The 25,849-nt window shown below is 39.3% G+C and overlaps 2 protein-coding genes across 3 annotated transcripts in view; both read right to left on the reverse strand.

The window, feature by feature from the left end:
- Positions 1-5,067, reverse strand: part of PTPRB (protein tyrosine phosphatase receptor type B) — a 58,834-nt gene extending 53,767 nt beyond the window's left edge. For both annotated transcript variants that reach the window (XM_062491197.1, XM_062491196.1), the window contains exons 1-2: positions 5,013-5,067; positions 3,347-3,736 (exon numbers count right to left, since the gene is read on the reverse strand). In XM_062491197.1, coding sequence (XP_062347181.1) covers positions 3,347-3,736; positions 5,013-5,067 — 445 coding nt within the window. The remainder of the gene's footprint in view (positions 1-3,346; positions 3,737-5,012) is intronic.
- Positions 5,068-6,934: 1,867 nt separating this feature from the next.
- Positions 6,935-25,849, reverse strand: part of PTPRR (protein tyrosine phosphatase receptor type R) — a 124,211-nt gene continuing 105,296 nt past the window's right edge. The window contains exons 8-13 of the mRNA XM_062491198.1: positions 25,759-25,838; positions 22,738-22,875; positions 16,469-16,579; positions 15,496-15,653; positions 13,362-13,475; positions 6,935-7,028 (exon numbers count right to left, since the gene is read on the reverse strand). Of these exons, the coding sequence (XP_062347182.1) occupies positions 6,935-7,028; positions 13,362-13,475; positions 15,496-15,653; positions 16,469-16,579; positions 22,738-22,875; positions 25,759-25,838 (695 nt within the window). The remainder of the gene's footprint in view (positions 7,029-13,361; positions 13,476-15,495; positions 15,654-16,468; positions 16,580-22,737; positions 22,876-25,758; positions 25,839-25,849) is intronic.

A 25,849-nucleotide genomic window follows, 5' to 3' on the forward strand; every position in this document is an offset into this window, starting at 1 on the left:
CATGTTCTGCAGTTGCTACTGCTGCTTCAGTGGTTTAGAACATGCTTGGAGTGTGCACTGCTCTGATCTCTTTTGCACTCCATCTCAAGCATCAGCAGAGGGATGTGAATGTAATTAGCAGAAGTTCTGATTAGGAAGCAGCTAAACTGAAAAGGGGATAAGGGGGAAGAGAGAAGCTCATGTGAAAGAAATGACCCTGGACAAGAACCAAGGGTAGAAAAGGGGGAAGGAACAGCATAAGATGGCACATCAGACTTCAGTTCATACCTGGTATGTGGTATTTTGTCTATTCCAGACTGGAAACAAACAAGAGATAGAAAGACGTTCTAGTTGTTATTTGAATTCCTTGTACAACATGTTTTATATCTTTGTAGATCCCACTATGGTTCTTCAGTGCTTGGCACACAACAGTAAGCAAATTCTCCACAAAATCATCTACTCATTTTGAATGTCTCAATATCCACAGGTTTAGGGTTGTCACTACCACATATGATATAATAGAAGAGAAATGCTACAAAGAGCATTATATTACAGAAGGTCATGTCAGCTTCTGCATCTGGACTGCTCTACAGCCTGTGTGACAATCTCAGTGCATAACTGCAGCATACAGCTTGGCCTTGTGTCTCCTCACTTGAAGTAATTCTCTACTTAGTGAAAAATTTTTGGTCAGCAGTGGTTTTTAGGTTTGCTGGTAATATTCAAGGTGCCACATAGCATTGCGTCTGTTCTTAATCGGATATTTTATTGAAATTAACCTACCCAGAACAAAAGAAACTTGTAAGAATTGCTTATGCAGCTCAGGACTGACATCAGGGTTAGTGTGTCAGCATTAGTGGTGGACATTTGTTCCCCAAGTGTTATTTACATACAACAGTCTTTGCTCTTTTCAGTTATCCTGCCTTCTACCTCTTCACCTGCCCCATGTTTTTCTCTTGCCTGTTTCCATTCCTGTTCCTTCTCCTGGTTTCTCAGCTTAGAGAAGCTCTGAACCCAACTGAGCTGGTGAAAAGAAGGCTTTAGCATTACAGAGATTTTTTTTTCTCCTCTGCCCAGAATGTCCTTGTGAATCTGGTGGGAAACAAAGTCTCACTTTCTCAAGGGATACTGATGCCTTATGACCATTCTTCATGTTAGCTGTTTCAGCTAGAGGCCAGATTCAAACATGAGTTTGTGTGAGAAGGACTGTTTGCTGCAAGATTTGGAATTACCTCTGAGTAAGCAGAGAAAGGTTATATTCCCAAAATGATCCTGATTTCCACAGTCATTTAGGTCAGGACCGTTACAAAACATGTAAATCCAAACACATCTCAGATGGCTGATTTGAAATCCAAATCCAAGCTCAGACTTTCCCCAGGCTCAGAAAAATCATGTTTGATATTTGAGTAAGGTCCAGAATAAAAGGTAGTTGCAGTTATTTGGTTTGGAGTTGTACTCTATCTGGGTTGATGTTTGGGATGCAATTTAGTGAGCTAGTCCTATGCCAAAATATAAATATTTTTATGAGTACTGTGAAAACAGAGGGTAATGTGGTCTTAGTCAGGAATAGAAAAGCTTACAGCCATTTCAGCTCCAAAGATTTTGCTCAATTTCTCACTAGCTCAGCTAAATATAGACCAAATATGTTATTTTAGGCTGATCCACTTCTGCTTGCACTGAAAGCAGATAGATGTTCTTGGAAGACTAATTTTACACGTTCAGTATTGAAAATTTTGACATGTATATGGATGCCATGACCAGAACTGGGGGCAATAGACATTGTTCTCATAGTACTTACTACTGTTTGAAAAATTAATCTCTTTGCACTATTTCCACATTATGAGCTTCTTATATTCCTACAATTCTTAGTTATGTATTGAGGATTATAATGTTTTTTTGTTGATTTTTCAGCAGAGCTTCTCAGAGCTGTCAAAAATAAGTAACACTCTTATAAAAGATTTACAGGCCTGTCTATGGAGAGAATTTCAGCACAGTAAATAGATGAGAAGGTGCTATAATATCCCATGACAATTCTCTTAGTGCTTATTGGTCTTAAATTGCTTCACCTCTGAGGATGATAAAGAAAATTGTGTAAGGTTACTTTAACTTTGTTAGGCCACACTCCATCCAGCTATCTAAACGAAATAACACTACCTATGTACCTCATCTGAACTGTTCATAGTGCCTTTGAATATGCAAGCCGTATGCACCCCACAGTACTTCAAATTATTTTGCCCTTTTAATCTCTAACATATATGTGAGAGCTGGGATGGCATCATGACCACTTTTCCATTCCCTGGTTCTGCAAGATGTCCTTTCATACCTCCATTCAGGCGAGTAGTCCTGGTCCTGTAAGTAGAGCTCTGCAAGTACAAATTTGCTGAAAACAATGGTATCCTGCCTTACAATAACTAGGAGTGTAGAAAGAATGAGGATTTTGGACTAAATATTCTAAAAACTTGTCCACATGCAACAGTTTTGGGCCACAAAACATTTTTTAACCCTGTAAAGACAATAATTAACAGTAAAAAAGATGCCTGTAGGTTGTTCTTATTTACTATAAAGATCTGCTTAATAGTGCACAAGGACAATATTAACAGGATTGCCAGGAAGGACTGACAATGGGATATTGAAGAAAGAATTATCAAGCAGTATTCAAACCACTGTTCCTTCTGTTTTGCCATGGATATGAAAACCCATAACTACACAGATATACTGCTATGTGTCTGTAGGTATGTGCACCTTTGCACTTCAAGGTACTATTCCAAGAATTTCTGAGACTTTTGATTCAGTTCATTATTCTCGGGATTTTGAATGTTCTCATGTATATGGCATCTAAGAGCAAAATTACGCACATAATAATGAATAAACATGTAAATGTGTAAGCCATGACTGTTCTAATCATGAATTTAGGGTAATCAGAGAAATAATTGCATCTGATTTTCAGATGTCTTCTTGCTCTTGACAGACTGAATCTGGATTTGTATGATAAAATGAATGGGGAGGAGAACTTCTTTGCATCCACATTTTTGAAAATTACTAGGAACCAGTACCCACAGTTTAGAAATGGAAAAAGGAAATGACACAATAATAGTGTGCTGAGATTACATATAAGCACATTGATACAAAGTTTGGGAGTATTCAAAAGGAGAGACATCCTGAAAATATAAAGTGGCTTAAAAACTCCACCAGCTGTGATAAAGACAGCACTCATCCCAGCTGATCTTTAATAGCTCTCAAAACAATTTTCAACTGCGAAAACCATTCTTCTGTATGAATAATATATCATAACTTTTTACATTTGAGTTAGCTAACAGAGACATTTTTGTCACCAAAACTCCCAGGATATTTTTTTTAAGGAATAACTCACCTTGCTTTGAGCACAGATTTACATAAACAGGTTTTCCAGTCTCGCTGGCTTTTAGCTGCATCCATGTATGAAGGTATTTTTTACTCCGCTTGGCCATTACCTTCTGACCTTGTTTTGTGAGGAAAAGAGAGCTGTTGGCCACCTTCAGGAGCCCATCCTCGTGGCAATTCCACCTGACTGCCTGGGGACAATCGACAATGATGCTGCGAGACAACAGAGCAGAGAGCGTAGAGATGCTCAGGCACTGGGCAGACCTCACATGGAGGAGCCTGTCATCTGCCATCCACTGCCACTTCTGGTTCAGGCTGGTCATATTGCACTTTTCCATAATGACTCCTCTCTTTTCTGAAAGACACTGCTGCTTCTGGACATGGATAATCAGAAACCCTTCTGGAAAAGGAAAATTCCAGAAAAATATTATAGATTACAAGTTTTCCTGACAAAAAGCAAATTCTCAATGATTTAAAATACATAATCAAATAAATCTCTCTTCCCACTTTCTGCACCTTGAACTTTTCATGAAACTTGCCATAAGTTGAACCTATTTAAAAAAATCCCTTCAAACACAACACCCACATGATGCATGTGCTGGTAATGTAAATAATGAAAATGTAAAACCCCAAGCTATTGTGGCAGAGTTATATTGACTTTCATTATATATAAAAATAAGAAAAAAATAAACTGGACATAAAAGAAATACAAGAGATATTAACTTCCAACATCAGTTCCTCATTTTCCCTGCTGGAAAGCATACAGAGATCTACATGAGTTCTCCGTCTCTGTTTCAGTTCCACAACACAGACATTTAAAAATATAATTTACTGCCTAAACGTTGTTTCAGTAAAATTCATAATGCTTCTGAGGGAAACACATAGGAGGATATTCACAAATCAATGTGTCCCTCGGTGCCTGTGTTCCAGGAATGGAGGTTCTTTACTGATAGGAAGTACATCTGTTTTACTGGATTTACTCCAATGTCTCTAGCTGTTAGCTTTGTGACCATTCCAATTCACATAAGATTAGTTCTCTGTGTCACCACACTTATAGATCAACACTAGCTACTCAAATGAAGAAAATTACAGTGCATTAATCAAAATCTCAGAAAGTTACCAATGCAATATGCACACTTGTTAGAGAACACAGAACTGGTTATTTCAAATGCAGCCTCCCTGCCATATCATGTTTAGGTTGTTCTTTGTTTTTAATTTCAGTTACTCAAATATTTCCAGCCCCATTTGTTACAAAGTGCTAAACCAAATGTGTATTTATTGCCCTCAATTGATGTTATCATTCCCCTGTTTTTACAGACCTGGGAACTTTCTAACTAAGCATTACAGAAAGTTCTTCTCTCTGAAGTTTCATAAAATATGAATAAAAGATAGGAATTTCCCCTCTGAAGCATTTGTCCCAAAACCTCAGCTCCTGGATTGTCTATCAGGAGATGTTCTTAAAAAAAGAAGTATTTCCAGCATAGACGAAGACATTTATTTTCCTTTGGAAAGGAATCTAAACAGAATGGGCTGTGTTGGCCCTGCCCCTCGTTCCTCTGGTATGAAGCCCAGAGAAGAGGTGACTCGGTTTTCGTAAATCACTGGCTGTGCCAGAGGGCTCTGCTCAGTGGCAGAAAGAGCAATTCAGCAGAGGGGAAGTGGGGAGAGACACTTACCTGAGAATGTCAAGGCAAGATAGGTAGAAACCAGGACGTGAAATAAGGAATCCATTTTCCCTCTAGCAACTCCCCATGCTTCTCTTAAAAAAACCCACCTCAGATAAGTGAAGCGAAGGCTAGGAAGGAAATGTGCCTTCATGGGGGAAAAAGTCAGTGACGAGCACTTCCTTCTATTCAATTGTTTTGGGGGGTTTTACAGCACTTTGTCCTTTCATATGATTCTTCAGTTTACTAGTTGGTTTATTTTGGAAAAATACAAGCAAAAGAGAAGTTTTCAAGCACCTGTGAAATTACAAGAGATTTTATTGAATCTCTTTAGACTAAAAAAAGGGGGATCATACTTTTGTGCAATTTGTTGCCTGTGAACAATTACAAATCTACAGGTCATCTGGACCGTGCAGACTAAGTATATTCTATATTATGCAGGGAAAACCATGAAGTTTTTGTAACTATACACAGTCAAGAAAAATCTAAATATATTTCTAACTCCACGAGTTCTAAAAGCTAAGTGGAGGGTGAGCAGGAAGGGGAAGAGGAAGAGGCAAAGCTCTGGCATCTGTACCAGGTCTTACAGAAACTTCCCCTGAGGAATCAAGTGATGCTGGGTTTGCCTTCCCATCAGGTGGTGCACCTTGCTCTATGTCAGCTGGGGATTGCCTGTGTCCTCTAGATTGGTTCCCAAGTGGTCTGAAGCCATGGTGGAGGCTGACCAAATTGTGCTGGTCTGAGCCTTGTTTGTGGGGATACAAGAGTATGTGCATGAACTACTCTAGGCAAGAACAGAGACTTCAGTTAATGTTTTATATTAAGGTAATTTATTAGCAGTATGAAGCAAAGTCAACATCACTGCATTAAAAACTCATTATACCTTGTAAACAGACCTCCCAGTGCTGTAAGCCATAATGCCAACTTCACATATCTCTTAAAAACAAACTTTTACAGAACAATAAAAGAAAGAGTCATAGCAGCATTTTCTTTCTTGTATAACCTGTCATGGAAGAGTCCGTATCACTAAAGGCATCTATCTCTTACTGAAAGAAATAGAGCAGATAAACAACATATGCAAAAATTTCTGTATTAATAAAAGACAGACAAATATTTAAAATCCTTAACCATTTCATATATGCTACAAAGTTTCTTTTAAAAGTTGAATGACTTACACAATTTACAAATACACTGGATTCAGGTCTGTAGCAGAAGCATGTTTTAAGACAATCAACAGTATAGGGTAGATACATACACACTGAATAACAGACATTGTGCTCTGCAACTGCTCTGTAAGACCTACAGTAAATACACATTTAATAGTTAATAGTATGAAGAACATGTATTTCCATATAAAATATTAACTGCTTTTGAATATTTTCAAAAACAAGATTTTATTTTTTTATTAACTCCTTTTTTTTAATCCATAGTTGAACACTTGCAATTTTAGCAGCAAGAATATTATGTGGCCAAGAAACAAGCTCACCACATAATCAGTAATAGCACTTTACAGTACAGTTGACAGTCCATTCACAAGACAGTTTGCAAACGTCAAAGCTTTTATACACTTGTTAAAACATTTCTTCTGTAGAAGTCCCAATGTCCACCTGACTGCAGCAGTAGCACATACATACATTCCATATGGCAGATATCAGCATTACAGAATTAAACCCACCTTTAGATACATACACAAAATCCATGTGTAGTTTCAGTACAGTACCTTCTTTATAAATCATTTTTGGGAAGCTCACAATACATTCATATATAGTAAGGGTCCAGCAATCTCTGTACTTTTGCCAAACCATCCACAATCCTTTCGGAAGTTGGCCTCAAAGCCATCTCTCCCACTGCAGTAAACTCCTTGAAGAAGCTGCTGGTAGGTAATGAAGCAAATTACCTCAAGAGACTGACATTTTGTTCTACCCGCCTTGGCTTCACTGGACAGCTTCTGCAGAAAGTCTGCTTTCATACAGACTCAGTGCATGGTGCACAAATTCATACTGCTCGCTGGTCTGAACCATTCCACCCCTGGAAAGGAAACACACTGCATTGAAATCTTATTTATTAAGACTGCAACACCCTCCAGCTCCTGCCAGCCCCATGACCACCAGATGACACAAGCCCTTTTCTCAGATTTTGACTTAGTTTGCTTGAGTAAGTGGGAGGTTTTTGTCAGAGCAAAATTACTTTCTTCATAACTTATGTCACCCAGCACATGTCCAACATGAAAAATTCCCAGTTTCACCAGAGTAAGAACTAGAGAATAAAACATCTGGTGTCTATAGTATTAAAACCCACAATTCAAATTCAGTATACTCAAAGAAGATTTTGCTCAATCACTTGAGCAAGGAAGGCCAGATACATGGATGCAGCATTACCACTGATGGAGCAAGGAAATAGACAGAATCTGGCCTTTCATTTTTGTATTTTACTAAAAATGTAACCTTCTGTGACCTGCAGATGGCCTGTGCAGAGAACAGCTCTTCCTGTCCTCTTTCTAACGCCTACAATGCATCCTGTCTGAACAGCCACCACCTACAAAATTTTACAGCAGTGAAACATTCCACTACCAACAATGCAGAAGAGTTTAACCTAACCATAAAAAGAACTAAGTGCAGCCAGTTTGGATTAAATGCCTACATTTTACACATTCATCTGATAACAATCAAATTTTCAGGTATGAGGATCAAGCTCCACATCTCCAGTGCCAGTTTCAGTGTGGTAAGAAGGGGATGTACTACAGGAGGTAGATATGATAGTGTTACCATTTAGCTCTGAATTTAAACTGAGCCTCTTTCTGTCAATACTGAGGTACTTGAGGTCTACCTTCTCATGGAGCAAGGCCTCAAGTTTACTTAGTTCTACTTCTATTATCTCATCTGCTAGGATATTCAAATATATCTACTCTGATGCTAGAAACAAGCCCCTGGTTCATCCTCAGTATGCCCTGGAGCAGCTAGTTACCTTTGGTATAATGAAAGACTAAATGGCCTTAGTGAGAAGGAATACATTAAGATATGTGTCACATCTAGCTTCAGTTAGGTCTTCATTGAAACATTTCAATTCCTGAGGCATTTGGATCCAGAGCACTGTTGGAGCCAGATATCTTGCAGGAGCAGGTCTGAAAATCTCATGAGATCCCTAACAACAAATATGGTACTAACATGCCAAGCTATTTGAAAAATGGTAAAATTTCCTCAACAAGTATTGTCCTTCAGTATTAGAGAAAGTTATCTACAACACAAGGTCCTTTTATTTTCCTCAGTGCTACTGGATGGCTAAATGGCTGTGGCAGGAGAATCATAATTAAAAGAATACCTACTTCTTTAATCGAGCGACCAGTGGTCTGCATCCCTCCAATGAGCTCAGGCAAATATAGAACACCTTTCAGTAAGCCACATGGCTATTATGATATGTTATTCCTAGGAACAAAATCACAGGCCCTTAAATGGTCCTATCCAGCCCAAAATGCAGCACTCACAGCTTTACCAACAAAGACATCCACAAATTCATAACTCTTGGCTGCCTGTTGCCGTCAGCTGCTTTCCTCTGTGCTTGTCCCCTGCCTGGAGATGCAGTGAGATACTAAAGGTGATGGGAGGGCTTTGCTCTGGTCCTCTGTGCTGCCTAGGCTTCTTCCTTCCTCCTTGCTGCTGCGTCCTGCTCTTCACATGCAATCCCTTCCCAAACAGCTTCTCTCCCTGCCTTCCTCATCAATGTTCCCCCAAGATGTTCTCTAAGGGAGTGCACTTCCCAGGTTAGCTCCGCTGTGTGGAAGGGGTGGAGGAAGGGAAGGTATCCAGGGAGAAGCACTTAGCAGAAAGGGCAGGTTAAAACAATTCTGGCTGCACTAGGCTGCGTGGTGGAGATCCTCACTCTTTCCTCTTCAGGGCTGAAGCAACACACAAAACCCCCAAGAAAGTGTGTGTAAGAATGGGGGGTGGGGAGGGCTGAGCCCAGCACCACGATGTCTGCCCTATGTTAGCAAGCACAGTTCAGAGGTTGTGATGTTTCTGAACCTTGCATGAGCAAACAGTCCATATCTCTGTCAGCTTAAGGGTGTGTGAGTCTTATTCAGAAGTTCAGACAACTTAGCCTTGCCAGTGCCATTATACATGGGATTTCTTGAACCATAGAACCACAAAATTGTTTGGGTTGGTAGGGACCTTAAAGACCACCTAGCTCTGCCATGGGTAGGGATACCTTCCCCTAAGACCAGGTTGTTCAGAACCCCATCCAACCTGGCTTTAAAGAGTTCTAAGGATGGGGAAGTAAATAATTTCTTCCTAATATCTAATCTGAATTTACTTTCTCTAAGTTTTGAATCATTATCTCTTGTCCTATCACTACAGACCCTGGTAAAACAGCTTTCTCTGTCTTTCTTATAAGCCCCCTTTTTAATTGAAAGGCAGTAAGAACATGTTCCCAGATCCTTCTCCAGGCTGAACAGCTCCATCTCTCCCAGACTTTCTTCACAGGAGATGTGTTCTGTCCCTCTGACCATTTTTATGGCCCTTCTCTGGATCCATTGTAGCAGGGGACCCCAGAGCTGGATGCACCCCCTCCAGGTGGGGTCTCACCAGAGCAGAGCAGAGTAGCACAATCCCCTCCCTGGCCCTGCTGGCCACGGTGCTTTGGATGCAGCCCAAGATACACTTGGCTTTCTGGGCTGTAAGTGCATACTGCTGACTCATGCCTAATTTTTCATCTACCAGTATCCCAAGTCCTTCTTACCATTGTTCTTATGCAAGGCTCACATTTAATAGCAGGGAATTATCCGTGACCCCAAGACACTGGTTTGTGGAAATGGCTGTGTGGAAGAGCATTTCAGGAGGAAATTTGCTCAAGGAGGGAGGTTTCCACTACCATGTCCTTAGTGCCCAGAAGGGATATAGCCACATCTACAGCACCTCTGGGTGTGCAGCCTTTGTCTATCTGCCAGCCTGCAGTGCCAGCTACTCTGTGAGCTGCTGGGGTCTCTGTTTCTTTGAGACTTTGGGCTCATGCTTGGAAGAACAGACCCTGGTATCCTGAGGGCTCAGGGACTGTGACCATTTTGGCTTGGGTAGCAGGGGATGCATAAAGAGTCCTTTACCCTGCCCTCTGGCTTGCTGCTAGTGCAGCTGCATGCAGTCTGCTCCAGTATGAATGTGATGCAGGGTTTGGGATTACTTTTTTTTTAACCTGGGGCCATTAGTCAAAACACTTAAACAATGAATTGACGCACACTGGAAACTCTTTTCATCCTGTCTGAGGAGCCAAGAGCAAAGTTATCGGATGTCATTCCAAGAATGTGCCTTTAAGGTTAAGAATGTGCAAAGTTTCTCGATGTCACAGTAAGTCTTGAAGATGCCTCACATCAAACATTTCCTGTTTCTGTTGCAAAATATTAAAAATAAACTGGGTAAAAAAGCAAGCTGAGCAGACCTGTGGGTCTGTCTTTTTACAAATTCACACAGATCATGGCTGTATTTCTATCCTGGGCCAATATTTTGAGTGGATGGTCCATTTTCTCATATCAGCTCAGCATTGACAATTACTGTCAGATCCATTCACCCCTTAACTTACACTAAACAGCTAAGAAGGTACCTGGACATACCCTACCTAGGATCAGCTCTGTTCTGTCTCAATCCCTGTTGGAGCGCTATTTAAAACTCTGTTTCCAGGGAGAGCTACACAGACCATTAATTAAACTATTTTCCAGCATAACTTTTTTGCCACCATCTGCAATTTGCCTGGATGCTTGTTTGGTTTTCATTGAATGTGCTGGGCAATTGGAATGTATTGGTAAGTCACTACAACACCACTTGTGAGCCACTCCTTTCTTTTTTCCTATTGCTCGATTCACTTTGGTACAAATGTGGCCATGGACCCGTGATAAAAAATCCACATGAGAGTGGACATCCCTGAGCGTGCTCATTCCATCAGTAAGCTGTGTTTGGAAGATGCAGTTCTGAGCATAAGATAGAGTGGCCAGGAACCTAGTGGAAATAGGATACCAGGGATAAAATATTCAGTGTACCACCTAGCCAGGTTGCTGGATCTTGGTGGTCAGATAAAAATCATTCTGTTCAGCTTTTTGCTAAATGCTCAATTTTTTGGTTTTGTTTTGTTTTGTTTTTGTTTTTTAGGGCAATCTGATGGACAAATAAAAAATCTGGATCTCAGCTGCTGGCCAACATAAAAAGAAAGAGAGCCTCAGCACTGATCCTAATCTGCTCATGATTGTACCCCACAGCTACCATTGGCCGTGCCAGTAACTGTGCTGCAACAGCACAGTGGCCACAGCCAGCACTTGTGGCCAAGTCTAGTGGGTTCATTTAAGTTCATTTTTCCAGCTTAATGACATGTGTAATGACCCTGTCTCACACACCAGCTGCCAATGACCACCATGTCAGCACTGTGTCAACAGGGAGGCCAGTCTCATTGAGCTTTGTCCATGTAACACTGACACTTGGCCACTTTATGGACCCATCATCTGATAGGGCTGGCAGTGGCTACTGCAGTCTTAGGGGCTGATAAGCTTTAATAATTGTGACTATAAACTGACTGCCAGGTCAGTGAGATTCATTCTGCAGTATGGCCAATTGGAAAAAAAAAAAAGGAAAAGACAGGTTTTGGTAACTGAGTTTTATCCAGAAGAATGTCTTTAAAAATTACAGCAGAGACATACTCTTTGTCTCAGGCAATGCCTGAGAATATGAAGCAAGATCCCTGTAATCTATGTAACCTGAAACTTGAAAAAATACAAAAAATGTACAAATCACAATATTTAACAATTCTTGTAACAAGCTTTGTGTCATGGAAATTGCTGTTATAAGTGTTATATTTGGGTCAGATTTCCATTCTCTATCCAAGTTTATCTAGGATACTAATATGTAAAAGAAAGTTCATTAGGCAGATCCACTCAATAAAACTGTGTTGTCAGTTAATAATGCTGAAAATCTAGGTTGCTTTTTTATGTCAGAAATAGGGATATTAAAAGAGGCAGCTGAGACCACTTCTCTATAATGTATTTTAAAAGCATTAAGAAAAATTCTCTCATAATAGAAATACTAAAGTGGGAAAGAACACTTCAAACCTTTCTCAATAAGACAGACAGATATTCAGAAAAGAGGGCTGGAAATTTGCAGTTGGTAATTTAAAACAGAGTAAGCATTTTTTCCCTCAGCTATTCCTTCTTATTTTGTGGCTGAGACTTTTAGGTCAATAACTCCCCTTGGAGAATTTTACACTCCAAGTGGCTCATGCTGCCCTGTAAAGATCATATTACAACATCTAGTATGATGAAGCCATATGGGAAGGGAAGGCAGAGGAGATGATCCATAAACACAGTCAACTATATGGATTCTGGTCCTTCTGCACTTCACAGTTTCAGTACCTTTCAGAGCGCTTCACAGCACAAAAAATTCTGTATTAACCCTTTGACCTAAGCTCTTTTTCAGCATTTGCACCTTTATGGATTTTTTTCATTTAAAGAAGATACGCATGTCAGAAACAGTTAAGATACTTGCAAGGACATTATATGACCTGTACCTACAGCAGAAGAGACTCTTCTATTCTTGGTGCAATCCTGTTTATTTGCTTTATACAAAATCCTGTTTCTCCAAGCAGAATAGGAAAGAAAAGTACAACCCAACCAAAGTTTCCATTGTGCACAATACCCACATCCTCCTTTAAAACACAAATCCCTCTTCAGCCATGGTTTCACAAAACAAAGCACTCTGCAACAATGCTGGCTTACACTGTTCCTGCTCCCAAGCTGTGAATGCAGTCAGGGAATTGATCTGACTTCAGAAAAGTCTGGAACAAACGCCTTGGTATTTTCTTAGGCTGGGTAAATTTGTCAACTCAATTCAAAAGGACCCCCAGCACAGCTGAGGAAACAGTACCAGATCTGTCTTTTTCCAGTGCTCAAAGAAACTACATCCTCAGAGAGCCTGGATTGCTTTGTCAATCCAGTCTCAAAGAAAACCCCTTGCCTCCAGACTGCCTCACATCTCTTGTGTCCTAATTAGATAATGCAGACAGCAATCAGAAAATTCTAGGGAAGGGGAAAGAGAAATGACAAGTGCCCAGCAACTACAGGGTTGTAATTTCAGGGAAATTTCATTCATTGGACGTTGCACCCAGAAAACAATGAGATTCCCTATTCAGGACCTAAATACAAATGTTACCTTGAATATTCAGTTAATGTGATCATAAAAGTCAGCAAAAGCAAAGGCAGCCATTTCATGTAAAGTAATATTCAACTGTGAAAATGTTTTCAGAATCATTACTGAATCATTACTGATCATTACCAAATAATTTTGGTAATGATTTCTGAATCATTGACTGATTTGTGGTTCTTCTGGAACTCACCGATCCACTCGTAGCTGGCAGACAATGCTCAATGCATCTACAACTCCCTCTTCCTTTAACTGCTGACAACCAATGGCTGTGGCAATAAAACATCCAGTTCTTCCTATACCAGCACTGAAAAAAAAAGGCAAAATTTAGTAGGGGAATGAAGCTCACAGATCAAGGAATTATGTGGAAAACATTAAATAGATATGAAAACACACAAAAAATATGAAACATGGAATTGCTAGAACCCACAGTTCCTGGGTGCACGTCCACCAAGGTGATTTCTCAGCTCACTTTCATAGAGGGAAATGAAAGTGTGCACTGTTTCAGCAGTCCATTTGTGGGTAATTGTGAGGCTTACATTTTTTCAGATTGCAAACAAGTAAGAAAACCAAGCTTCATTAGCACTACAAAATCTGAGTATTCTCTGGCTCAGTTCAAGCAAATGATGGAGATATGAACTGAAAAGGGGGAGAAGCCAACCTAAAGACAAAATTCAGTAGGGCTTTATGTTTAAAGCCCTCAAAGTATACAGGGGTTCTGCTAACTATACTTCTAACCATGAAGGCAAAAAGGACCTAGACCCATGCTGGTGAAGTTAACTCTCTGTCTCCTGTGATTCTGCAGGATGGTGAAGGATTTGGTGCTATAGCTCCCCAGGTTTTCTTGATGCCTGCTGGGAAACAGCCATTTTGGCATTATTTTTATCCCTGAGGCCTCGACAATTTTGAGAATTTCTGCCCCACTCTGTTTCTTGCTTAAGTAATTTGGAATGCAGTGTAACTCATGGCTTTCATGCAGAATGGCAGGAAAATTGGAGGAAAATAGTTAAAACATGAATTTGGGGTCCAGATCTTCATAGCCCTCTCAGACAAAAAGGGAAGATATGGTCTGACTGGAAAATGGAGTGTGAGATTTGTAGACCATAGTGTAATGAACGTATATAGTTGGGTTGTGACTGAAGAACTATGAATTTTAATCACAACTGGGATGATATCTTAATCACAATTGAGATGATATCTCTCTTTAATGATTAATAAATTCCTGCCCATGCTTACAGACTTTACTGCCATATCACTCATCTCAGAAAGACATCCCATTCTTCTAAAGACCTTCACTACTGAAGATCCATACTAGAAAAAGGTCACTCTCAATAGGCATCCACAGGTTTCTGCATTGTTAGGGAAACTACAATTCCTGATAAATGCAGCTGCATAAAATTTGGGAAAGTTGCTTATTCATCATATTCTAGTTTTCAAAAATTATGGGTGGTTCAAATCTGTCTTCCATTTCTCTAAATCCCCTAAATATGGATCTGGAAAGAAGTTGTTCAAGATGAAAAGTTCTGATTTAATGTACTTCTAGGAAAAAAAAAAGAAAGAAGTATTATCCCAACTCTAAGAGATGTATTATCACCGTTATGAGACAAACCAAGTAAGAAAATACTGATTTTATTTTTACTTTTTGTTTTGCTTCATTTACTTCTTTCCCCCAGTATAACAAATCAACTGCTACTTCCTATTACTTAAATTGCAACATGGGGTAATGAATCAATATAAAGCAATAAAATAGAACTAAATTAAAATTATTAGAAGGTCATTCTCTTGTGCACTATAATTTATGTGTGTAAAACTTTATTCTTGAGTACTGAATAACAAAAATAACAACAATTTGCTCTTGAACATCCAACCAACTGTTTTTGTGAAAATGCCTGCAAATTGTAGTACTGATATGTTTTGGTCTCCAAATTTGTACCTGATGCTTGCTCTTCAAAACTGACTTGCTTTGCAATATTATAGCCTACTGGTCACCAGGCACTGCATCTGGATTAGGTATGTAATCATACAACAAGACAAAAAAGTAAGCAAATCATAAATAAGAAACAAAAGGAAAATAATTTTTCCAGCTGGTCTTTCAAAAGTAGAGTTCATCAGCAGAAATAGACAACAGTTCAGAAGTGATCTGCTAACAACAAGGGAATTTTCATCAATACTCATATCCTCAAATATGAACTGAAAAAGTCAGTTAGCATGAAGAGGAACTGGGGAATTGTGCTCTTCCTCAAACACATACTTTAGGAGGGCTATTTGATGCAGTTTGCTGTAGCCTTGCTTTAGGCAGTCAGTTAAGAGAAGGACTGGCTAATTACCTGCAGTGCACAACGACAGGCCCTCTGCCTGGTGATTCCACCCTGTCCCCTTCCACATCCAGCATGAGCTGCAGCAGAGGCTGGGCACTGTCGGGGGTTTTGTGGTCGGGCCAGGATGTGTACCAGTAGTGCTTCACACTGCGGGACTGACTCCCTTGCTGAGAATAACACAAAGATTTTATATGAATAATTGTATTATTTTTATTTCTTACAATGTTACGATGAAAAGACAAGAAAAATGTTACAAGAGATTAAACAATTTTTTATATTAGACTTGGAGAATGTAACCATGGATGGAACCGATGTGCTTCCAGACACTCAGTGTAAGAAGGGTTTGTGCACCTGAAAACTTGGCTGGTTTTCCGGCTGTGTAAGTTCTGTTTTGTCCACCTGACTACTGACTTCATGATTGCATTGTCATGTGGGAATTGTCAGAGGTCTGTGGTATATCAGCTACAACACCTAGAGAGAATAGCTTGATATGGGCTTCTGAATCACTAGATTATCATGTATTTCTACCTTTTAAGGTCATTATCATAAGGGTCCGATACTAAAATCACAAGGGTATTGAAGTCAAAGATGCAGAAGAACTGCCCTTCTAGATTAATAAGATATCCCAGTTTGTTCAGTTAGTCTCTCCAACAGTCTGCTACCACTTACTTCAACAAGGGGCTAAATATGGGCTAGGGTAATTTGTATTGGATGATATGACTTCTGCTCACTTCTCAATGCTGGGGTTGAAACACTAAACAAATTTTCCCAATACATAATTTATTGTAATGCTCTGTCAGGAGCAGTAGGCCAATTTGGTAGCATGAGATTGTAATATGGGGAGTTAACTCACAAGAGGGGCACCTGTCATAACTCCTCCTAAAAAAAATAAAATCTTTTTAAAAAGCCAACACTTTAACTTCATTTAACAATAAAGAAAAGAGAGAATTGTGAATGATGCTTCTCAGATGCAGATTATTACCTTTATTGTAAGCTGACGGACAGTGTAGTTTTTGCATTCTTGCACACTGTTAACAAGGACTTCAACCTTCCCATAGATTCCTCTTTTTTCTGGCCAATAAAGCACACATTTCTGGAAAGCAAGCATCAGTGTCATCAACAACTGGATCCTGGAGCCATATTCATATCTAAGTATTACACAAAATGTACTTTCCTGCAAAATCCAAATGAATTCAACTGAAGTGTTATTAATCTCAGAAGTATTCCTAAATAAGATTTTTCTTACTGTATGACTTAGGCTTAGTTTTCAAGATCTGAGTTTTACAGCATAGTTCTCTTCCACAGAACAATTTGCACAGCTGTTTTTATTCTTAAAAGCTCAGTAAAGTTCAGTTATAGGAATTATTTAACACATTCAAAATTAAAGTTTTTTCCCTAGAAAATTCTAAAATTAAACTTTTGAAGTTTTGTCTTTCCAAATGAGATTTCCTTCTGAGTGAGAGATTCAGAATTTTTCCTCTGCTCACAAGACTTTTCATCCTATTTACACTCCTGGGCCCTAATACAAGAAAGCATGCAAATGTGTCTTTAGATCTTACTGCATTCAATTTGGCTTAATGTGCATGTTAAAGTATTTTGAAGAACCTGAGTTATTTTACTTTATCACTTTCTGGAAATTAGTGTTAAAAAAAAATCTTTGGTCTTTCTAAAGCTAAAAAAATTGTATACAGAATTCTCAATGAATCAATAGTGTTACACTATCTCAGCAGTTCATCTGACAAGCATCTACTAAAAAGGAGATGAAGAAATAGTATTTACAAGGTAAATAATTTTATTTTTCCTCTGCAATGGTTTGCTTATCTTTGAGTCTTCAGTATTAATTTCAATTAGAGTATCTCCATAGTCTATATGAAAACAAATATTTCTGTTGTATAAATACTTCTCCAGAAATGGGTGTTTATTCCCTTAAGAATGTAAGGTGTTTGAAAGCCACGTTTTCTGAAATAATGCTGCCCAGTCCAAGTAATTCATTAAATAAAAAGATACCCCAACACTTAAATGAAACCTTCTGTTTTAGTATCCAGTACACAGGTATAAAAACTCAATAACCAACCAAATAAACAACAACAACAACAAAATAAACAAAAAAACCCCAAACCCCAAGAGAAGTGTTCTACAATAATAGGAATCCCAGAAAGACCTTGTTTGTATTTCCTCACAAACTCATGCTGAAGCAACCGGTACACATGTAGATAGACAGTAGCCTACATAATGCAGCCAATTGAAACAATCTCTTCAATATAATTAATTGCCATAAAGTATTACTTCCAGAAAATACCACTAAAAATGATCCAGAAAAACAATCAGTGAAATGCAAGGCTTTACCACGAGGTGTGATATTTAAATTGCTACTCGATAACCCAATAGTGAATTGAACTCAATCACCTCAGTTGTATAAATACTTTTCTAAAAATAGATGCTCATTACCTTAATAGTGCAAGGTGTGTGAAAGCCACATTTCCTGAAATAATGCTGGCCATTCTGACTGGTTTCATTCAAATCCTGTCTTTTGCAGAACTACTCGAACATCCTAAATTTGCTGTCTCCCCGTAGAGATCGAGAATGGCAATAAAATACTCAAATTTGTAAGAAAAAGAGTGTTCACAAGTTCCACAGTCTACCCATGTGACACATATAGTTACTATCATCTGCCAGATCTGCAGTTCATGCCCCTCCCTGGGAGTGTAGTTTTCAGTGCTAATATGGGAAAAAGAAAAGTCTAAATACACAATTGTGCCCTGACAATCAACAATAGTTGAGTAAGCTCCTGAGACTTCTTGATAAATGTAAGCATGCAACGCTCACTACAAAGCCTTCAAGCACTCCAGAATAGTATTTTTCTTGACTCTTTCCCAGAACTGGAATTGGCAACTTGTGCTGGGTGGACAATGAAATGTGACTGTTCATGAAAATAACTTTCATTTAACAGTGTGTCTACATTTAGTGAGATACAATGGATTATTTTCAACACTGTTGCTGTGCATCTTTTAAAAATATTGTTTTTTGCTGCTTTAAAAATAGCCTTGAAAATACAGGTGGGATAAGCTCATGCAAGCAGTTTTAAGGAGTGGGGAATTAACATATTTTTGAAATTCAACTGTAAAAAGGGAAAAAAGGTGGCAGTAGGAGGGGTAAAGTTATCAGACATACAGAAAATAATACATAAAATATCAGGACCATAATAAAAAAAGTAAACTGCCTCAAGCTGTTACTTGGACATAGAAGAAAATTCTTCTCTAGTAGGTACATTTTAAACCTGTTCCAACATCAGATGCAGTGGATGAGGAGTCTGGTGTCCAGCCTCATGATGTCCAGCAGTAAAAATTCACAGCACACAGTATCAGAAACAACCAAACACAGCCCCTCCCCACTCCCAACTAAATATTCCCTGACAAACAGGAAATTTATACAAGAAACATTCTCTCATATGACTTTTGATTTCAGCCTTTGTCCTTCCCCCTGCGACAGGGCTGCAGGCTTGGGCTTCCTTCCATTCCCTCTCCTGTCCCCTGGCATGCCCTGTCCATGCCCACCGGGGACCAAGCTTTGTGGGACTGCTCCTGAGGATCTCTATAACTGAGTGGGATCTGCCCACACTCTGGGGCTGGCACCTGTGATTTATCACAGTCAATGTTTTCAACTTGCCACAAATGGCACCTATTGCAGCCTGGTCCCCAGTTCTGCCAAATGGAGGAAGGCTGTCCCAGGTGACATGGTATTTACTGCCCTTACATTCTCTGGATTTGGACCCTGAACAAAATCAATTTAACATTTCTCAAATATTTGTGCAGTTGCTTTAGTACAACTCTGCTTCTGGGGTATTTCTCCATATAGCTATGCCTATAAATTTACACATTAAAGGTCTCAATAACACAACAGTAAAGAATAATAACAGCCAAGCTTCAATTCCAGAAGCCCTTTTTACTCCTGCCCTCTCTCTATTGACTGTCTCTACTGACTCAAGCATGAGAGGTACACTTTAAGAGGGCTTGCAGGATGTGCCTTCATATACTGAAATCCTCCTAGTTAGCACCAAATCTTCCTAAGTTCTTCCAAAACCTATCTATGGTACCAATACTCAACTAATAATCAATCTTCAAAGAAGCTTATGTGAACTCTGTAAAAGGTAGGATTTCTGAATTCCAAAATCTACTTGGCTGTATGTATATAGGGGTAGACCATATATAGACCAACCGGGAAAAATATTACATGAAATATGACATGAGCTGTAAACAGTGAGTTAACAAGATTGTCCTAGATAATTACTGACAACAAGATTTGCATTATCTGAGTAATCGGATGCATCAGGCAGTATTAGTGCTCTCTTCTTGCAGAAAGCTATACGAGATTCTTTACTTACTCTTCCCAAAATACGTTTCCTGTTTAACAGTTGACGTTGTTAGTAAGTTTTGAAGATAGAACAAATGCTTATTATTGATATAGTACATAGCTCAATGTCAAAAATCAGCTGACACAACAGAAGTCTATAAACTTCTGTATAAAATAATACATATATATATATGTCTGAGACATTCATAGACCCCATGTATTTATCTAAATTCCACTTAGTTGTTCTGACTAAATGCAGTAATTAATGAAAATCTTATGTGCCTTGTGTCTAAAGCTTTAGAGGATTGTGTCCTAGAATATTAGTACAGAATTAGAGATGGTCACCTTCAATTAGTGATTTATCTCATTCTCTCAAAATGGGATGGATCACTCTCTGGAGGTGACTACTGCTCTTCAGTGACCACAGAGGGTACCTAGATCACTAGATGAGATGTGTTTTTCCTCCTACTAACCCCAAAACCATGGCTTTGTTTCCAAGTTTCTCACCAGTTATTCAGGCAGAAGCTCCTTTGCTGTGGACTCTCTTTCACAGGTGGATTTTCAATTTGTTCAGACATTGTGCAGTTTTGAGGCACAGGTTTTACAAATTCTGCATGTTTTCTTTGTACAGCTGAAACAAATATTTTGCTCAGCACTCTACACTCATATCTTCATCCATCTTGCAAAAACTCACACTTAGCACAGCAAGTGGAAACCACTTTTCATCTGATACACGAAAGTAACTCTACAGCAAGCTTTATATATCATCATTTCACACAATTACCATTGCTAGTGAAAATTTGTTACATCAATATCTTGAACTAGGACACTAATGTCCCAAATAATTTTTCTTATGCAAAGTAAATTAATTTATTGTTGAGATTAAGGTTTTTCATGTGTCTCTCATTTCAAGCTCCTTCTTTATACATTTCTTCATACATTACAGTACATTATAGCTCAAATGGAAGCTGACTGGTGCTATACCAAGTAAAGAATACAGCCTATACATGAGAGTCAGGTATGGAGGTTTATTTGTTGAGAGGTGAATATGTTTGCAGATATGAAGGTATTTGTATGACTGTATATTGCAGATGCACCTCCCTGAAAATTATGGAAATAAAGCAGACCTCAGAAAGGAAAAAATACCAAGCTATTACTTAGCTATTATGCTAAATATGATCTGCTTTTGCCTTCTCTATTGAGAGCAAATATTTTAACAGTGAAGATAATATGCTGAGCATGGCCAATAAGAGTTTGCTTTCTTTTCAGTGGCAAGCAAGGTTTCAGGAGGAACCTGCTGATAGTAGGAGAGCTCCTAAGGTTTCTAGTCAGGACAGCTTGCACAAACACAGCCTCTCTATATAGCCTGGGAACGACTTGAGATTCCTCACCCTTTCTGTGTGGAGGAAATTAGCATTGCCAGGCACAACAATGACGATAAACACCAGTGCCTAGACCCTGTGTAATTCAGGTAAACACAGAGCTTCCTGACATGATGAAAACCACTGGGCACTTCTTTCAAGTCATTCTTCTTACATGGTGTCAGATGTAAGTGTTTAAACAGTCAGCATTTCCTCAGTGAAATACTTACTTTTTTTGGTCTATTAGCCTGGCCAATTGCTATGCTTTCATGATTAATCCTAAATGTGGGATTCTGAACACCTTTGAACAGTCTAGCACAAAATGGCACCTGGTGTGAGAATAGCCCTTGGGACATTTTACAGGAACAACCTACTTTTTATATACAGCTTCTTAAAATCCCCTGGATTTTAAGTTCATTTTAGAAGTCCAAACTCATGCTGAGAAAGAATGAAGCAACAGTCAAGGGCAGAAGAAAGAAGAGTATGTGTACTGAGTGCACATTTAAATGGAGCAGTGAGTTTGAGCCCTGGGAATGCACTCAGATTCTTGGTCTTTGATCACTCAGACTAGAAACTTTGCCTGAATAAACTCTGTTGCTCTACCATCATGCTTCTGAGTTTGAATAGTGGGGGTGTGAGTATAGCAGGGGAAATACAGCCCTGGTGCTTGTGTGGCAGGGTGCTGAGACTTGATCGAGGCACCTACCTGGAGCAGGGAATTGTTACTAAGTCCAGACTCAAGAAAAAAAATACATCTCCTTTATTTGTGATTCCCTCTTGTCCACAAACCCCGCAAACCATTTCAACACCCAGTCTTCCAGACCAGGTTTTGTGTTGGAAGAGTGATTTTTGTTCCTAATTTTTGGTATTTAGAAATATGGATCCTGGCACTATCAAGGAAAGCCTGACAAAACTTTACATGATTACTAAATAAAGATAATGAAGATATAGTGTGGAATTGATGCAAAAGCAATGGAATACATAACAGACAGTTAGTCGGCCATTAGCCACTAAAATGCAACTGTCAAGTCTGATTGATACCAAGGTAAAGAGCATTATTTCCATTCTGTCTAAGTTCCTCTGCGGTGTTGGCATCTGCAAGCCCAAACTGTATTTCTGGGATAGTCCAGAAGATTTGTAACACTGGCAATGGGTTAAATCCCTGAAATTATAGCAAAGTGCAAACTTCAGCCACATCAGGAAACCCCTAATCATAGCATTAACCATGTAGTCTTTATATACCAGAAAGTAAAAAGAAATACAGAGGTGACCAACAGATAAATGAGGTGTTTCTTAAAAAGTTAGGAACCCAACAGCACAGATCTAGAAAAAGGAATTATTTTTTTTTAATACATAATGGCTTATGATGGTTATGCCATTGCATTTGGTATATTTGGCTACCCCCTCATTATTTTTCACATATCTTATTAACAGATTGTTTAAGAACCAGTTATCTGCTAGTTTCCCTCTATATCTTCTGAAGTCCCTTCTATAGTATGCAGCTATAGGAATAATTTCTCAGTTTGGCTAGTTGTCATACCTCATTTTTTTCTTTCAGCTTTGTGATCATAACAATGACAGGGCTGTCTTCTTGCCAAACCATCTGCCAGAAATCATTCACGGTATTAATCATGGGTCCCTGAGTTGCAATGAAAGCCTTCTCTTTACCTCCATATCCCTGGTTTAGAAACAGACACAAAAGCATTTACTTTAAATTCATGTGATCAATCAATATTTTAGGTGAATAAAAGAGCAGAAAGAGCAGAAAAATTAATCTGAAATAAAAAAAAAATGAACTGGAAGAAGGTACAACTAAAAGTAGAGCAGATCAGAAATTTTTCAGCAGAACAGTTTTCTTCTCCTGGAAACAGATTTGATGAACCTAAATGGTCCTGAGAATACAACAAATTCTCTCAAATTTCCCTCCTTACTTGGCTTCTTTTAGGTAACTCCATCCTTCAAGTTACTGGGACTTTCCTCATCCAGTGGTACTTTAATCTATAATTTAAATTGCAGCAGTGTTTACAAGCTAGTTTATAATCAACAAGCCACAGGAAAGAAAAGAATTATAAAACTGGTATCTATAAAGATTCATGACAGGAAAAAACTTTAAAATACATGATTTCTTGTGGAGTCAAAGACTCTGCTATAAATGTTTTCTAAGGGAGAAGCGCCCTGATGAGACTTTATAGGAAGGACAACATAAACAGGGATTATAGGGAGTCCCAGGATGCACATGAGCATTCAGAAGGTCAAAGAAAGGTCAGGCAAAGAGTGGGGAAGCAGAAGAGAGGAAAGACAAGAAGAAATGGGAAAAAAAGATGCACTTTATTTTTTGTGTGGAAAGGAGAAGTTATGATTTTGTGCAGCGACAGGGTGCCCAATAGTAATGCAGGAAAGAGCCTGGCAATGTCGGGAGGGAATGAGTGAATGGAGAATAACATGAGGTAGTGTGGGAACCTCTAGCCTTGAGTCTTCCTTTTTGGAGCCCTTCTCCATGAGAACTGTCACTGTCATTGCACAAACCAGCAGGACAATACTCAGGTGGCACAATCTGTCCTCCTGCCACTCACCAATCCGCGTGAACATAATGTTGGGGGTTCATTTTATTTTTCCTCTCCTCTTTGTCTGTGGAATCTTTTTCCCATTGACACGCCAAGAAGTACTGATGGCTAGGTGCTAGCACTGATGGCTAGTGACAGGGGGAGCTGTGAGATCAGGGGCAGGTAAAGGAGAGCTGGGGGCAGTCGCTCTCTCGCTCGTTTGGCTCTGGGGGAGCAGGGCCGCTGGAAAACCTCGCCCGCCATCCCAGCACCGGGAGCTGCCTCTGCTGCTGTTGGACCCCGCAGCCCTGCCGGGACACCCTCCTGCCTCGGCCTGCCGCCTCCAAGCATCCTGCCGGAACACCGGGACCGACGCTGCCCCAGGGATCCGTGAGCAGAGCCTCTCCTCCGGCCTTCCCGTGGGGACACGGCCTCCATCGCCCCCAGCGCTCCCGTGGCCACGTCGGGATCAGCGCATCTGTCCCTGCCCCCGGGAGCTGCTGGCACTGACTGCCAGTGGGATGGGAGCTGCAGCACGGGGAAAGGAAAGGTGTGCACAGCCAGGAGAACTGCTGCTGGGGTCCTGGGCTGTTTGGTGGTAATGTCATAGCTGTTCTTGTTTTGTTCGCCTGGTTATATATATATATATATGCATATAAATATAAATATGTAAATATATATATATATATATATATATATTCTAGTAAAGAACTGTTATTCCTATCCCCATATCTTTGCCTGAGAGCCCCTTAATTCCAAAATTACACTAATTCAGAGGGAGGGATTTATTGGCTCCATTTCGAGGGAAGGCCCTGCTCTTCCCTAGCACACCTGTCTTTTCAAACCAGGACACATTGTCCAAGACAGGTCTGTTGGGATCCCAGCAAGCCCAATGATTTTGCATATATGGATGTGAAATTTCATTTTATTGCTGGGTTGCATTTTTTTCCATAGTTGCTGACAGATTCAACTGGTGTTAGTAGCAGGAGAAATCACCATATGTGAGAGTGAAGGGTGGCATAGGGAAAAGGGCAACCTCAGAGGAGTCAACATATGGCCTGGCTCTTGGATATGATGTTGTTGCTGTCCTAATAGAACCACTCTGCTTAGTTACATGATGATGTCTTCATAAGAAATGCTGAAAGTACAGGATGCAAAGTGAGGTAGGGTAAACGGCATAGTGCTGTGTACCTACATATTAATGTATTGCCAGTTTAAGAAGCAACATCACTGTAGAGCTCTGTGGCCAAATTTCCATTGCACTATTACTTATTACAGCTGAAGGTCTGGACAGACCTAAAGAAAACATTTAATTTTGCAGGTAGAGGACTACACTCTTACAATATGACTGAAGTAGTTTCTTTGTAGTCTGTTTAGGATATACTCTGTAATGAGTTCAAGAAAGCTCTGTGTGTGGGTGTGTGTAATCAAGGACTATAGCATACCTGACACTTAGAAATACTGCTTTCCAACAGGGTTCATGCTGGTTTCGTCATTCTGTCATGTGACCAGTATAGGGAGTAAAATGTGAATGGTTGTGTTTTAGGCACGTGTGTATGTTTAACATGTCTATTTATGTTCCTTTTCACAAACTTGTTACAGTATTTATTTAATTACTTAACTGTTGATTTCAGGACTATCAATTGGTATCTGGAAAATACTGGTATCTGACACCTTTAAAAGGTACCCCTCTTTTCTTTACTATGGGAAAGTAGGTGTATTTACTATTTATGAAATAGTAAATACCAAAGTAAACAGATAGTAGTGCATGTGTTTCTTAATGTTTTTATAAACAATTTGATTTTTTATTACAACCATTTTTGTACATTCACGACTATGTGACTTTGTTAGAAATGGCTCATGAAACTATTTCTAACACACATATGGAGACAAAAATATTTGAAATCCTCAGTGAAGATGGGAAAGAATAAAATAAGTGGCACCTTGGCAAAGCCAGGTATTCATATGGCAAATAAAATATTTTCTCAAAAGTACATGAAGAGTGTACATTTACTTACCCTAATGTAGTTAGCATTTATGTAGGTACTCAAGGAGTCAGATGGATTTTTTGGTTTCAAATACACTCTGCTTAGAGGATCTATGAGCACA

This window comes from Cinclus cinclus, chromosome 4 (genome assembly GCF_963662255.1).
Source record: "Cinclus cinclus chromosome 4, bCinCin1.1, whole genome shotgun sequence".
NCBI lineage: Eukaryota > Metazoa > Chordata > Aves > Passeriformes > Cinclidae > Cinclus > Cinclus cinclus.